This window comes from Sus scrofa, chromosome 9 (assembly GCF_054392235.1).
Source record: "Sus scrofa isolate SSC_HxYL_T2T_F1_AM1 chromosome 9, Sscrofa_HxYL_maternal_Yorkshire_Landrace_v2.0, whole genome shotgun sequence".
Taxonomy (NCBI): domain Eukaryota; kingdom Metazoa; phylum Chordata; class Mammalia; order Artiodactyla; family Suidae; genus Sus; species Sus scrofa.
The window spans coordinates 135,425,947-135,442,661 of record NC_139391.1 but is presented as its reverse complement, the minus strand read 5'-3'; the positions used below and the strand labels follow the sequence as shown (position 1 = coordinate 135,442,661).

General features: G+C 38.5%; 1 protein-coding gene across 2 annotated transcripts in view; it reads right to left on the bottom strand.

Moving 5' to 3' along the window:
* Positions 1 to 474: 474 nt before the first annotated feature.
* NSL1 (NSL1 component of MIS12 kinetochore complex) overlaps positions 475 to 16,715 on the bottom strand; it is a 47,057-nt gene continuing 30,816 nt past the window's right edge. For both annotated transcript variants that reach the window (XM_084978065.1, XM_084978064.1), the window contains exons 5-6: positions 5,624 to 5,691; positions 475 to 1,966 (exon numbers count right to left, since the gene is read on the bottom strand). In XM_084978065.1, coding sequence (XP_084834191.1) covers positions 1,688 to 1,966; positions 5,624 to 5,691 — 347 coding nt within the window. In that variant the 3' untranslated portion in view covers positions 475 to 1,687. The remainder of the gene's footprint in view (positions 1,967 to 5,623; positions 5,692 to 16,715) is intronic.

Below are 16,715 nucleotides of genomic sequence, written 5' to 3'. Positions count from 1 at the left end.
CTGACCCACCGATCGAGACCAGGGATCAAACCCAGGTCCTCACAGATACTAGTAGGATTCACTTCCACTGAGCCACAATGGGAACTCCCTCAAAAATAGTTGTTTTTAATTTTTTTTCTTTTTCGTCTTTTTGCCTTTCTAGGGCCGCTTCCTGTGGCATATGGAGGTTCCCAGGCCAGGGGTCTAATAGGAGCTGTAGCCACTGGCCTACGCCAGAGCCATAGCAACTTGGGATCTGAGCCGTGTCTGCGACCTACACCACAGCTCACGGCAATGCCGGATCCTGAACCCACTGAGCAAGTCCAGGGATCGAACCCGCAACCTCATGGTTCCTAGTCGGATTCGTTAACCACTGCGCCACACTGGGAAAGTTAGTATGCTATGAAATGCAAGGTGCTGACCTACCATCCAACTAAAGCTGAGATCAAAAAAGGCCTGAGACGACTCTTAAAAATACACAGTATCAGGACTTCAGTCTTTGTACATTATTTTAATAAAAACACATTATTTTAATAAAAAACACACAAATATACAAATCTCAAGTTGTAACATTCAAATACTGAATGGGATAGAGTAGCTTTTGAAGTTTTCTTCACTGAGACAGACTTTCTGTCACATTTTAGACTTTTATGATTATTAAGACATAATGAACAAGAGAAGGACAGATTTTTCCAACCTCATGATTAGTAAATTGCTCTGCAAAGGAATGAAGGTATATAGTCATTAATCGGGACACGGTTGGCAAATTCGATGGCCCTGCCCTACATTGTGTTAATGTGAGTAAGAGGCACGATAAGAGCTCTAAGAAACTATAGTTAAACGTTAGAAGTCCAGGCAATATAGCTTTCTCAGACTTCCACCAATGATTATATACTTTATATACAGACATCCTTGAATATAAAATAGTATGACTGCATCTATATTTGTTCTACAATGGCAATTTGTTTAATGTATTAATCTGTTATATATTTTTGAACTCGAATCATCTGCAGAGAAGTGAGAATCCTGAAAATAAATTATTAGTTCCAAGACAAATTATGTTTAAAAGTCAAAAGGTCTATGGAAAACAAACTGTAGGTAAGAAACATTGGCTACATACCAATTTTTATTTCTAAGAGAAATTCTTACACATTATCTTCGTCTTTCAAAACAAAACCAAAAAATCCTAAAATTGATCCCACAAATCCAACTCGGCAGAACTTAAGAGTAACAAAGTCAAAGCCAGTCTTGTCATCTGCATATTAACTTGATAAATCAAACTGCATTAGAAAAAGACAAAAAACAAAAACACAACTGCATCTGTTCCTATGTAGAAATGAAGATGTCTTTCAGTCCTTAAATAAAAAATAACTGCTACATAGCTCTTCTTTTTTTTAAGCAAGACGTATATGCAGGAACCCCAAAGGAGTATTTTACTTTTGGAACTCCATAAAAGCTGTAAGGCAACCAAGTGTTGATGGGATTCAAAGACCGTAAAAGTCTGCGCTGTTAATGACCACTGATGGGCTTTGTGCCAATATTTAGAAACTATATGCTTTCCATTGGCTCTCGATGAAAGGTGAGGAAAGACATACAATGTGACATCACATCCCAGCAAAGAGCCACTCTGGAAGTCCCAGCTAGGCATTAGGCTGTAGTCTAAACGCTGACAGTGCCCGATTTCCACTCCCAAGACAAACAAAGGAGCTTAGGTGTCAAGATTGATTCTTTTTGGCCGCAATGGATACCATTTTCTCTGCGGGCAGTCTTTAGTTCGCTTTCTTCTCAGTACCAAGTCAGTGCTTTTCCTAGTAGAAGTCTCTGCTGGTGTGGTTTCTATTTGCGCTATAAAGCTCTCAGGTTTAACATCGGGTTTCCTACAACAACCAGAAAAGACTTCTTGGTGGACTCTCTGGAGCTGGATGATAGGCTGCATCTTTAAAACTTGGGAAAATCCATCTCCTTGTTCAATTAAGGCAGGCAAGGACTTAAAAAACAAGCAACAGTAATACTCAACATTAATCTGAGGCTGAAACACAAGCACACAGAGACAGAGACAACCCTTGAGTATTTTAACTCTTCGGGTCAAGGCTTTTCCTAAAACTTAAACGTTCAGGTCATGGATATTTGACTTTACCCTAAAATTCCAGTTTTAACTGAGGAATTTTAACAAAAAGCTAAAATGAAAAAGCTATGTTCTGGAGTTCCCATCGTGGCACAGCGGGAATTAATCCAACTAGGAACCATGAGGTTTCCGATTCGATCCCTGGCCTCGCTCAGTGGGTTAAGGATCAGGCATTGCCATGAACTGTAGGTCACAGACGCAGCTCAGATCCCTTGTTGCTGTGGCTCTGGTATAGGCCGGCAGCTGTGGCTCTGACTAGACCCCTAGCCTGAGAACTTTCATGTGTCATAAGTGGCCCTAAAAAAAAAGAAGAAGAAAAAAAAAGAAAAAGCTATGTTCTATTACTAAAAGGTCAGGTAATAAAATAAAATTCTGGCAAAGTAGGAGGTAACAGAATTTCAGAGTTAAAAAGTTAATGTCTGAAATTCCGTATTTTAGGATAGTACGTATTTTAGAAATCTTTAATCAAGAGCATGGATCAGTGCATTCTTCCTGTAAAGGGCCACGGAGTAAACAGCTTAGGCTCCGAGGGCCTTTCCATCTCGATCGCAATGACTCAACCTTCCCGTTGTAACGTAAAGAAGCCACAGACAATAAGAAAGTGAATGTACGTGCCTGTGCTCCAATATGGTTTTATTTACAAAAATAGGGAGCAGGCTGGATTTTAGCCTGGCCAACCACAGTTTGTCAATTCCTGACTAAGAACATGCTATGAGCACAGGGAACTATATCTAGCCACTTTTGATGGAACATGATAGAGAATAATGTGAGAAAAAGAATGTGTGCACATATATATATATTTGGGTTTTATACATATATGTACATATATATAACTGGGTCACTTTGCTGCGCAGCAGATATTGACAGAATATGGTAAATCAACTATAAAGAAAAAAATAAAAATCTTTAAAAAAAAAAAAGTAACATTGGAGTTCCTGTCATGGCACAGTGGAAACGAATCCAACTAGGAACCATCCCTGGCCTCGCTCAGTGGGTTAAGGATCCAGAGTTGCCGTGAGCTGTGGTGTAGGTCACAGACACAACTTGGATCTGGTGTTGCTGTGGCTGTGGTATAGGCCAGCAGCTATAGCTCCAATTCGACCCCTAGCCTAGGAACTTCCATATGCCACAGGTACAGCCCCAAAAAGATAAAAGACAAAAAAAAAAAAAAAAAAAAAAAAAAGGTTAACATGTACTTGCCATAAAATTCAGCCACTCTATTTCCTACATATTTACCCATAGAAAAATAAAGGCGGATGTCCAATCAAAGATTTGTAAATAAATTTTCTTGGCTCCTTTGCTTATCAGCCCAAAACTGGGAGCCACCCAAATGTCCATCACTGGGTGATGGATAAACAAACTGTGATATAGCCATAGATACTTGGCAATAAAAAGGAACTATTAAGACATGCAACAAAATTAATCTCAAAATAATTATACTGGCTAAAAGGCAATCACACAGTATGATTCCATTCATACAAAACTTTAGAAAATGCAAACCAATCTATAGTGGCAGAGTGCAGATGCCTATGGATGATTAAAGATGAAGGACAAGAGGGAATGTTTACCCAGATGCAGGAGAAAACCTTGGGATGATGAATATGTTTAGCATCTTGAGGGTGGTAATGGTTTCAAAGACCTACATGTCAAAACATCAAACTGTACACTTTGGTTGAATGCTTGTTATAATTCAATAAAGTCGTCTTTAAAAAAAAAAAAAGAACATGCTATAAGAGAAGCATTAGTGCCAGAAAATCATGGGATTAATGCAAACCATAAAATAAATGTTACAGAAAATGATCGAAATGTGTGATTCTGAAGGAGTTTAAAAAATAATTTTCGTATACTAGATATCCAGATGTTTTCTGTTTGGGTAAAATAAATGTTAAGAATATAAACAGTTTTATTATAATAATATTAAAACTCCACGTTGGATACACAGTTGATGGGAGACATCTTCACATACTGAGGTATGGGGAAATCACCCTGGCTTATACGTGATTTAGCTTGAACTTTAGGCTGACTGAAACAGCCTGTCTCACGGCCTACCGAGCACACATTGTACATCTGCTTTAGCCATTACAGAAGAGACTTTGCTCATCATCCCGTTACATAAAGGATTAAGTCACAACCCACTGCAGTCGCCCAACACAGGGTGCCCTGGGGCATTCAGGATGGGAAAAAGAAAGACGAAACACTGTGCTTTGGATATACAGGCTCCTAGACAGTTAAGATGCGTATCTAAGGAAGAATTTCAATAACCCTCGATTCTTGCATCTTCCCATAACATAGAAAAAGACACTAAAATCATTAACTTGAGATATCTGATCTTTGTGATTAGCAGCAATTTCTACCAAGATGTGTGGCTGACTACATTTTTCCCAGCCCAAGGTTCTAATGAAACTCTCTTCTGTTCTTATCATATACTGTTTATCGATTATTTGTGTCAACACAGTATAACCCAGTGGTTAAGAGTATAGGCACCGGAGCCAAACATCCAAAGTTTAAATTCTGGCACTATTATTTATGTAGGGAATCTACTTAGGCCCTTTGTGCCTTAGTTTCCTTATCTATGAAATAGGGAAATAGCAGAACCTACCTTAGAGAATTACTGTAAAGATTAAATGAGGTAATATATGTAAAGCAGTTAGATGGCATCTGACTCATACTAATTGTTGACCTAATGTTAGCTGGCATTATTATAAAAAATTATTTGATGTAATTCCCGTTGTGGTTCAGTGGTTAACGAATCCGACTAGGAACCATGAGGTTGCGGGTTCGATCCCTGGCCTTGCTCAGTGGGTTGAGGATCCGGCGTTGCCGTGAGCTGTGGTGTAGGTCGCAGACGCAGCTCGGATCCCGCATTGCTGTGGCTCTGGCATAGACGGGTCGGCTGATTAGATCCCTAGCCTGGGAACCTCCATATGTCGCAGGAGAGGCCCTAGAAAAGGCAAAAAGATTAAAAAAGAAAAATTATTTGATGGACTGCTTCTGCTAACTCAGAACTCAAAAATGTAACCAACCTTTAAAAGAAGCCAGGTATAATGCTGGCACATATTAAGTACTTAATAAATGGTAGTTATTCTGAACAGTACTGTCACTTAATAAATCCATTTAAGATCTATTTAAAAGACTACTGCTGGGAGTTCCTGTCGTGGCGCAGTGGTTAACGAATCCGACTAGGAACCATGAGGTTGCAGGTTCAATCCCTGGCCTTGCTCAGCGGGTTAAAGATCCGGCATTGCCCTGAGCTGTGGTGTAGGTCGCAGACGCGGCTCGGATCCCGTGTTGCTGTGGCTCTCGTGTAGGCTGGCAGCTACAGTCCCGATTAGACCCCTAGCCTGGGAACCTCCTATATGCCGTGGGAGCGGCCCAAGAAATGACCAAAAAAATAAAAAAATAAAAAATAAAATAAAAGACTACTGCTAAGAATTCCTATTACAAAACACATACGAATGTTGAAAGCAAAAACATAGATACATATGTTGTTCACTTTGTAATTCAGCATGTAGCTTTTACCTTCATGGCTTCACTGATACCCTCAGCTATTGCTTCTCCTCTGCATTTTAAGTTTTCCATACGAGGGGCTGCAAAGAAACCACCAAACAGTATTTTAGGTTTTTTATTTGCAAGGAAGACATGCAGATGCTATCTGGACCATCTGTTAGAACTATTCACCTTAGTCCAATCTTTCTTAGAATATTTTGTAGTCTACTAAAACAAGTATCCTATTAAATTTATCTAGATGAAAAGACTGTGAAAATATTAGACCAGCAGAGAAAAACTAATAGTTATAAGTATAACATAAGACAAGAGTTGTACTATTAGTCTTAGCACTGTGTAGTCCTGTGAGAGAATCTAATGTTTGTTCTTTATAGTATCCACCACCAGGTTTAACATCTTCAAGCACCATCATCAGGTTTAAAATAAATATAGGCTAACATCTGCTATCTGTATTACTCTGAATTTTATGAAAGTAAGTAAAATATATTTGAACTTAGAATATATAATCATACTATATCAAAGAATACCTAAATAAAATTTCTAGAAAAAATCTGGAATAGATTTGTCAGAAATGTTCTTTTTTTCACACTATTTCCTCCATGCTTTTCTGAGTCTTAATACATTTATCTTATTTTCTTCCAATTTGTGTTACAAACGTTCATGGCTACTTCATAACAGAACTGCATAATCAATGATATAAAGGGATAAAAATCCTAGTAAAACTCCAAGTGAAACTGGAGGTAAGAAAAATCGTTTCATTATGAAATCACCTACAAATTAGTTTTTAGAAGAGTAATTCATAGCAGAAATTTCTTCAAGTCTAAGCAAGTATATAACTATGTTAGGAGGGCTACAGCTTTACTGACTTGAAGAGACTGGCATATAAGCCAAGCAGGGAATTTCTTTCATAGCTGCTCTTTTTCTTTTCTGACTTTCCTTAGCTCAAAAAAATGAGAATACATTCAGAAAAAACAGGAAATGAAGAGCAAAAGCAACCGAGAAAAAGAGGGCACTTAAATGAGAAAGGCAAAGGCAACTTGATGGCCTCAGAAAAGGGTTCTTTACCTTTTTTTGTTCCCAGAGATTTCTTTGGCAATTTGGTAAAACCCACATACCCCTTCTCAGAATTTTTTAATGTATTCAGTTTTAAAACCGAGGTATAATTTACACACAGTGAAATGGAGATCTTCAGTTTAACATTCAATCACCTTCGACAAATGTATACCAAAGACATGGGACATTTCCATCACCCCAGAAAGTTTTCTTGCACCCCTTTCCCAGTCAGTCTTTCATACAAGCAACCACTCATCTGATTTCTATCACTATACATTAATTTGCTTAGTCTAGACTTTCTGAATAATGTCTTAAAATATAATTTAAAAGTGGAATTACTTAAAAATTGTGATAGGTAATACAGGTGCTTCTTCTTTTTTTTTTTTTTTTTTTTCCTTTTTGGCCGTATCTGCAACATGTGGAAGTTCCTAGGGAATTGAACCTGTGCCAAAGGAGTGACAACGCTGGATCTTTAATCTGCTGAGCCATCAGGAAACTCCAGTGTGTCTTAATTAATGATTTAAATAACAAGATCATGTGGTAGGTCTATTTAACATAATAAAAAAATAATGAGTATAAACAATATTGTGAGGTATCTGGAACAATTGAAATTGAAAGTATCTGTGGCTTCTAGTAGCAAAAATATATGTATATATTGGTACTAGTAATACTACCACTATTACTTGCATTCAAAATTAAAGGAAATGCCAAATTTCAGTTCAAGGTTAATAAAAATAACAATGTAATTTTTTCCTATCCAAATTCATAAACCCTATAAGGACCCTTTCCTCAGAATAATATGCTAATTTAATTTCAATTCTTTAAAGATTTAGAGAGATCCTCCAAAAGTAGTCAAATAATTACTAAATTTTCTCCTGGCCCTGGGCAAATAAATGATCCAATCTTTGGTACTCTTGTGGCAATCTGGCTTCCAGCCAGGCTCACACTTACTGTTTCCTCATCAAACCTGCACACTTGTGTGGAGCTGCCCATTCTTCTAATATTTAGTATGTATTTTCCCTGGACAAGTACCAGTACTAGGTACTCAGAGTAAGGAAAAGTGGTCCCTGCCCCTCAAGGAACTTTCAGTTTAGAAGAGAGAGACATATAGAAACATATAGGAAAAGGCATACTTTTTCAAAATCAGCTCAAACTTTTCCTGAGCAGTCTCCTGTTTCCACAATCCCTGTCACTCATTCCACCTGCTGCCGTAATAGATCACTTCCCTGCCACAGGCTCCCACTCGGTCCTGAACAGTATGAGCTGAATACTGGAAGACTTCATTGCACTAATTTGTCTAGAATAGTGTTTCTCAACCCTACTGGACCCAGCTCCCCTCTCAGAACATATTTTGTAAAGCTCCCTTTACTACTATAAAATAAGTTCCTACACACATAAAGAGAAATATAGAAACAGATATTTATAATATATTATTAATATATTTAATATGCTCCAGATCCAATCATACCAGAATATATAAAAATGTACTCAGATCCTTGTACCTATTTATACTGAATAAACTTGGATTTAGGAAAATTTATATTTGCATCCATTCTATAGAGAAAACAAAAGATCAGAAGCTATTCTATATAGAAAACAAAAGATCACAGACATAACAGACTAGATTTATTTGAATGAGGAGGAAATAATCTTAACGGAGTGGGGAAAACACACCAAGACAAAGTAAAGGATGTTGAAATGGTGAAAATTAGGAAGTAAAGTATATCTACAAATGTGATGGCCCTATTAAAAGTGTCATGTCGAAATAATTCCCTACATTATGATATGGGAAAGTGCAAGATTAAATCCAACAGGAAACATATCTCCTGCTGTGAAATTCCACTGTAATTCAGGCTGCATTTGGTAAACACAGTCACCTAAAATGAAATCAGAGATCACACTGTCAGAAGGCAATGGGCCATCATCAACAAGTCAACAAATAACACATGCTGGAGAGGGTGTGGAGAAAAGGGAACCCTCCCACACTGTTGGTGGGAATGCAAATTGGTACAACCACTATGGAAAACAGGATGGAGGGACCTCAGAAAACTAAACATAGAACTAACATATGATTCAGCAATCCCACTCCTGGGAATATATCCAGACAAAACTTTCACTGAAAAAGACACCTGCACCCCTATGTTCACTGGTGCACTATTCGTAATAGCCAAGACATTGAAACAACCTAAATGTTCATTGACAGGAGTGGATTAAGAATATCCACATATATACCCTCATCATGTACACACACACACACACACACACACACACACAATGAAATATTACTCAGCTATAAAAAGAAAACTAGTGCCAAATGCAGCAACATGGATGGAACTAGAGATTCTCATACTAAATGAAGTAAGCCAGATTGAAAAAGACAAATACCATACACAATATCACTTATTTGTGGAATCTGAAATATGGCACAGATGATCCTACCTACAAAACAGCAATAGATCACAGCCAAGGAGAGCAGACTGCTGGTTCTCAGCGGGGAGGGGGGACGGGGGAGGGAGAGGCATGGATGGGCAGTTCAGAGTTTTCGGATGCAAACTGCTATGTTTGGAATGGATGGGCAATGGGGCCCTACTGTATGGCACAGGGAACTGTGTGTGATTGGGTCACTTTGCTGTACAACAGAAACTGAAGAAACACGTGATCAACTACACTTAAATAAAAAATAATTTTTTTTAAAGGCAATAGGGAAGAGAGGATGGATTAGGCAAAAACAGAAATATGAGAAACTATAGAGAATATATATGGTTGACTTCTGTGGATAAATTCAGAGTAAGTATAAAGACAAGCAATCTACTTTAAATTTTTAATATTCACATAGTTTCTTAACATTGTACAAAAATATAATTATGTTTACTGTGTCAATAAAAAGAATTTAAAAATCATTTCTATAAATAAAAAATGAGACTCCCTCATTTTATGTGCTTCTATTAAATCAGTAACATTTAAATTCTATTAAAAGGACTCTCAAATTTATTTCATATTTCCCATTAGCTTTGTGTACCAAAATCCTTTTCAATTAAAAATACTGTTTGAAATGCTCTCAGTAATTCATTATCCTTTGAAAAACGAGAGTATGAAAGTTGAAACTGGGATCTAAAACATTTCATAATTAGACTGATAAAATGCAACTCTGGTTGCAAAGATTTGTTGTTTCTTTTTAGTTCAATTTGCCTTTCCTACACATGTAAACTAACAGAGATGGAGTATGTAAGAAATATGATGATGTAAGTCAGAATGGTGGTTACCTCTGAGAGCAGCAAGAAGGGAGAGAAGGAAACTTTTTGGGGGTACACAGTGTCCATAAAATTGGGAAGCAGGATAAATATGTGTTAGTTACATTTGTAAACGATATACTCAGTATCTTTTTCTTCAACCTCAAATTACCTCCTCAAGTAAAAGTTAAAGTAATGGGTGGAGTTCCTGTTCTGGCTCAGAAGTAATGAACCTGACTGGGATCCATAAGGATGCAGGTTCAATCCCTGGTCTTGCTCAGTGGGTTAAGACTCCAGAGTTACCATAAGCTGTAGTATAGGTTGCAGACACGGCTTGGATCCTGCATTGCTGTGGCTGTGGTGTAGGCTGGCAGCTGCAACTCCTATTTGACCAGTTGCCCAGCAACTTCCATATGCTGTGGGTGTGGCCCTAAAAAGCAAAAAAATTAAAAAATTAAGTAATGGGCCCAACTGCTGATATGTAAAAAATGTAATAAATATGAAATTTTCCTTATGCGTCCAGATTTTTTGGACATTTTGGACTGTATTTATTGTATATATGAAAACATAATGGGTACAATATTTGAAAATGTAACATTCTATTTAAACATAAGGTTACGGAGTTCCCTTCACAGCTCAGTGGTTAATGAACCTGACTAGGATCCATGAGGATGCAGGTTTGATCCCTGGTCTCACTGAGTGGGTTAAGGACCCAGTGCTGCCGTGAGCTGTGCTGTAGGTTGTAGACACGGCTAGGATGTGGCTCTGGCGTTGCTGTGACTGTGGTGTAGGCCAGCAGCTCATAGCTCTGATTCAACCCCTAGGCTGGGAACCTTGGGTGCAGACCTAAAAAAAGAAAAGGTGGAGTTCCCGTCGTGGCGCAGTGGTTAACGAATCCGACTAGGAACCATGAGGTTGCGGGTTCGGTCCCTGCCCTTGCTCAGTGGGTTAACGATCCGGCATTGCCGTGAGCTGTGGTGTAGGTTGCAGACAAGGCTTGGATCTCACGTTGCTGTGGCTCTGGCGTAGGCCGGCGGCTACAGTTCTGATTGAACCCCTAGCCTGGGAACCTCCATATGCCACTGGAGCGGCCCAAGAAATGGCAAAAAAAAAGACAAAAAAAAAAAAAAAGATAAGAAAAAAAAATTTACCTTGTGTTTCCCGATTATGCAAAACACTCTATCTAGATCCAGGTAGCAGTTATATGTTCTTATGTGTACATGTGTGTACAAAGTCATCAAGCTATGCAGAGTATATCATTATATACATACATATACATACTAATGAACAAAATCTTTTTTTTTTTTTTTTGACTTTTTGCCTTTTCTAGGGCCACTCCCATGGCATATGGAGGTTCCCAGGCTAGGGGTCTAATAGGAGCTGTAGCTGCTGGCCTACACCAGAGCCACAGCAACGTGGGATCCGAGCCACATCTGCAACCTACACCACAGCTCACGGCAATGCGGGATCCTGAACCCACTGAGCAAGGCCAGGGATCAAACCCGCAACCTCATCGTTCCTAGTCAGATTCGTTAACCACTGAGCCATGACGAGAACTCCCAAAATCTTTTTTTAACATTAACTCAGGAAAGTTATCTTACTTTTATGTACAGAGTAAGGCAAGCATTTTCCTCTTCACTGCTGCTGCATGAATCTATCATCCAAGGGATTCATAATTTTTTGTATAAACACATGCTACTTAAATTTTTTTTTTTTTCTTCTAGAAATTCCTGCTGTGGCTCAGCATGTTAGGAATCCGACTAGTATCCATGAGGATGTGGGTTCAAATCCTTGCCTCGCTCAGTGGGTTAAGGATCTGGCACTGCCGTGAGCTGTGGTGTAGGTCACAGATGCGGCAGATCTGGTGTTGCTGTGACTGGTACAGGCTGGCAGCTGCAGTTCCGATTCCTCCCTTAGCCTGGGAGCTTATATATGTTGCAAGTGCAGCCCTTAAAAAAAAAAGAAAGAAAAAAAATTTTTCTTCTATAAATCCACATTGATGGACACAGCTGTTTTCCATCTTTTGTACAAGCAATGACAAGGTAAAAAGTGCTGAGTGGTTTGGGGTTATGTGCAAAATGGAGTCAGATCCCAGGCCTGGATAACTATGAACAGATTTTCACACATGACTGTGTGGTGGAACATTCTAAAATTGTGCAGGACTCGTAAGACATTTAGTGTTCCTGGCCCCTGACTACTACATAGCAGACATAATCTCCCATTACGGTGATAATTAAAAATTTCCCACTTTCTCAAATGGCCGCTAGGGGGCAGTACTGCCTCCAGTGAGAACCTTGTTCTTATTTAGCTTTCAGAACTCCCTCGGGAGTAAGAACTTCATTTTCTCAATGGTGGATGTCCTAGTTTTTAACATAGTGCCTGACATATAGAGTAGGTGCTTGACAAGTATGATGGACCAAGGCTATGATAAAGTATGCTGTGGAGGCACAAAGGAGGGTGAGGTCAATCCAACAGGTGAACTGAAAGGAGAGTAAAAGCTTCACAGATGTTATGAGATTTGCCGAAAGAGGATTTGGTGCTGGATGGCTGGGGGTGAGTGGGAATAGAAGGTGGGCGGTAGAGGATGTGCTATACCAAAACAAGGGAATAAATCAAGAAAGAAGCAAACACAGGAACCAGGAAACACGATCCAAAATAGAAAAGAAGAAAAGGAAATTCCCAGGATAAAGAGGAAAGGAACAGATAGGATGAAAGCTTTGCAGCAGGCCTAGAGAGCAACAAGTCCAGATTAGAACAGGAAGACAAAAGGCTTCCAGAGGAATACCTCCAAGAAAAAGGAAAGGGTTTTAAAAATGGATTTGATGACAAGACACCATAAAACTCCTAGAAGAGAACATGGGCAAAACATTCTCTGACATTAACCATACAAATGTTTTCTTAGGTCAGTATCCCAAAGCAATAGAAATAAAAACAAAAATAAACAAATAGGACCTAATCAAACTTACAAGCTTTTGCACAGCAAAGAAAACCATAAAAAAAAAAAAGACAACCTAAGGAATGGGAGAAAATAGTTTCAATTATGCAAATGAAAAGAGCTTAATCTCCAAAATTTACAAACAACTCATACAACTCAACAGCAAAAAAACCAAACAACCCAAATGAAAAATGGGCAGAAGACCTGAAGAGACATTTCTCCAAAGAAGACATACAGCTAGTTAATAGGCACATGAAAAAATGCTCAACGTCACTAATTATTAGAGAAATGCAAATCAAAACTATAATGAAGTACCACTTCACACCAGTCAGAATGGCCATCTACAAATAACAAACACTGGAGAGGGTGTGGAGAAAAGGGAACCCTCCTATACTGTTGGTAGGGCTGTATATTGGTACAACCACTATGGAAAACAGTATGGAGGTACCTCAGAAAACTGAATATAGAACTACAATATGATCTAACAATCCCACTCCTGGGCAAATATCCGGACAAAATTTTCATTGAAAAAGATACATTGGAGTTCCTGTCGTTGTGCAGTGGCAATGAATCCGACTAGGAACCATGAGGTTGTAGGTTCAATCCCTGGCCTCGCTCAGTGGGTTAAGGATCTGGCATTGCCATGAGCTGTGGTGTAGATAGCAGACATGGCTCAGATCTGGTGTTGCTGTGGCTGTGGTGTAGGCTGGCAGCTATAGCTCTGATTCGACCCCTGGCCTGGGAACTTCCATATGCCGCTGGTGAGGCCCTAAAAGCAAAAAAAAAAAAAAAAAAAAAAAAAGGTGCATGCACCTCTATGTTCATGCAGCACTATTCACAATAGCCAATACAGGGAAACAACCTAAATGTCCATTGACAGATGAATGGATTAAGAAGATGTGATACATATATACAATGGAATATTACTCTGCCATAAAAAAGAACAAAATAATGCCATTTGCAGCAACATGGATAGAACCAGAGATTCTCACACTAAGTGAAGTCAGTTTGAAAGAGAAAGACAAATACTATATGATATCACTTAGAGCTGGAATCTAATATATGGCAAAAATGAACCTATCTACAGAAAAGAAACAAACTCATGGACATGGAAAAGAGATTTTTGGTTGCCAAGGGAGAAGGGGAGAGAGTGGGATGGACTAGGAATTTGGGGTTAGTAGATGCAAACTACTGCATTCGGAGTAGATAAGCAATGAGATCCTGCTGTACAGCACAGGGAACTGTATCTAATCACTTGTGATGGAACATGATGGAGGATAATGTGAGAAAAAGAAGTGTGTGTGTGTGTGTATAACTGGGTCACTTTGCTGCACAGCAGAAATTGACAGAAAATTGTAAATCAACTATTAAAAAAAAAAAAAAAAACCAAGGGAGTTCCCATTGTGGCTCAGTGGTAATGAACCCAACTAGCATCCATGAGGACACAGGTTCAATCCCTGGCCTCACTAAGTGGGTTAAGAATCTGGCATTGCCATGAGCTGTGTTGTGGGTCACAGACGCAGCTCAGATCTGTCACTGCTGTGGCACAGGCTGGTGGCTACAGCTCCAACTCAGCCCCTAGCCTAGGAACTTCCATATGCCATGAGTGCAGCCCTAAAAAAGACAAAAAAAAAAAAAAAAAAAAAGCCAAGGAACAAACCAACAAAAAAGTGGATGTGATGGATAACTGGATAACTGAAGTGTTTACCATATTGAGAGGAATTTTACAGATCTAGTGATAGACACAACACTAAACAAAGCAAAGAGAAAAACAGAGCATTCCAAAGGGGGATGGGAAGTTGCTGAAGAAAGAAAATATATTCATCATGTGCCTGACTCATAGTGAAGAACATTTACATAGTCATAACAATATAAATGCTAAATATTACTGGGTTTTTGGACAAAAACGAGAGATTAAAATTGAAACTGGGAGAGGCGGGACAATTAGGAGTTTGGGATTAGCATATACTATTATACATAAAATAGATAACCAACAAGGACCTACTGTATAGCACGGGGAACTACACTCAACATTTCATAATACCCTATAAGGGAAAAGGATCTGAAAGAGAATACACACACACACATAAATGTATGTATATGTGTATATATACCTGAATCACTTTGTTGTAAACCTAAAACTAACGCAACATTGTAAGTCCACTATACTTCAATTTTTTTAAAAAAAAGTGAAGCTGAGGAATGTAGATTATTCTTTTGAGAAACTTGGCCATGAACACAGAGTTCAGGGAAAAGAAACACAATGGCACAAAAGCTTTCCCTACCTGACCCTCTGACAACCCATTTCTGCAGTATTATGGGCTGTCATACACTGTCAAGCAATCCTGTGTAATACCTTTAGCAATCCTCTGAGGCAAGCAAGTTTCATCAGCATCCTTTTATAGAGAAGGAAACAGGAGCTGTGAGAGCTGAGAAATGTATCTAAATTGAATGAATAATTACATAACTGAATAAACAATTAATAGAATTAGAACCCACATTACATGCTCTTCTACATGCTATATGTAACTCCCTACAATATCATTTGGTCAGGAATTATACTACACTCTTTGGGATATAAGTTAATAAATGATAAAAATCAGCTCCAATATAATGAAAACTCAAAATAAAATTATGTTGAATAAATAATTAAAAACAGAACATGTCTAGAGTTAAAATCATTTCAACTATTAACATTACAGTACCAGAATTCCCTTGTGGCACAGAGGGTTAAGGATCTGGCATTGTTACTGTAGCAGCTCATGTTGCTGCTGTGTCAGGGGTTCAATCCCTATTCCAGGAACATCCATTGGCCATGGATGTTCTTTTGTTTCCAAAGAAACAAAAACATTACATTACCTTTTTCGTTTTTCAGTTAAGTGAATTAAATTCTGTTCTTTGAAAACTAAAGAGAATCAATAATTTTAGGAATAAAACCAAACATAAAAAGACTTTCAAAAAACCACAAAGGGGGAAAAATATCAAACACACATTTAAAAATAATCATTAAATATGTAAATATGTTGTTTATAAATGCATCAAAAAAGTATTCACCAACATTAACATCTGCTTAGGAAATTTCAAACTATATAAACTTTTTAATCCCTCACTTAAGATGACTTTAAATGAATTTTCGCATTTTGTAACTAATAAGAGCATATAGATACTCCTGACAAACATTTGACTTAAGACTGTCTCACGTGCAGATGGCTGGTCCCTGCCATACAGGACATGGGGACAGCTTCCTCCAGAAGCATTCCCCATGGCTCCCTCCAAAGCCTGGATGGGAACATCTTTATGGCCCCACCTACCTCTTATCATAAACAAAAGTGTTTAAAAATCCAAATTCACTCCCCCGCAAATCCTATTTAAACATCATGTAGTGGAACTACTGTGCTTCTGAGATGTGATTTTCACAATATTTTTCATCAAAAATTGTAGTATTTCAGCTACATTAAAGAGTAACCTAGGGAGTTCCCGTCGTGGCACAGTGGTTAACGAATCCGACTAGGAACCATGAGGTTGCGGGTTCGGTCCCTGCCCTTGCTCAGTGGGTTAAGGATCCGGCGTTGCCGTGAGCTGTGGTGTAGGTTGCAGACGCGGCTCGGATCCCGAGTTGCTGTGGCTCTGGTGTAGACCGGTGGCTACAGCTCCAATTGGACCCCTAGCCTGGGAACCTCCATATGCCGCAGGAGCGGCCCAAGAAATAGCAACAACAACAACAAAAGACAAAAGACCAAAAAATTAAAAAAAAAAAAAAAAAAAAAGAGTAACCTAGAAACGTGTCTGTTTATAATACCACTTGTAATTTTTTTTTCCAGGGGGAAATACATTCCAAATTCCAAAACTCAGATCAAATGTGAATTTTTGAAACAAAACCACTTGTAAG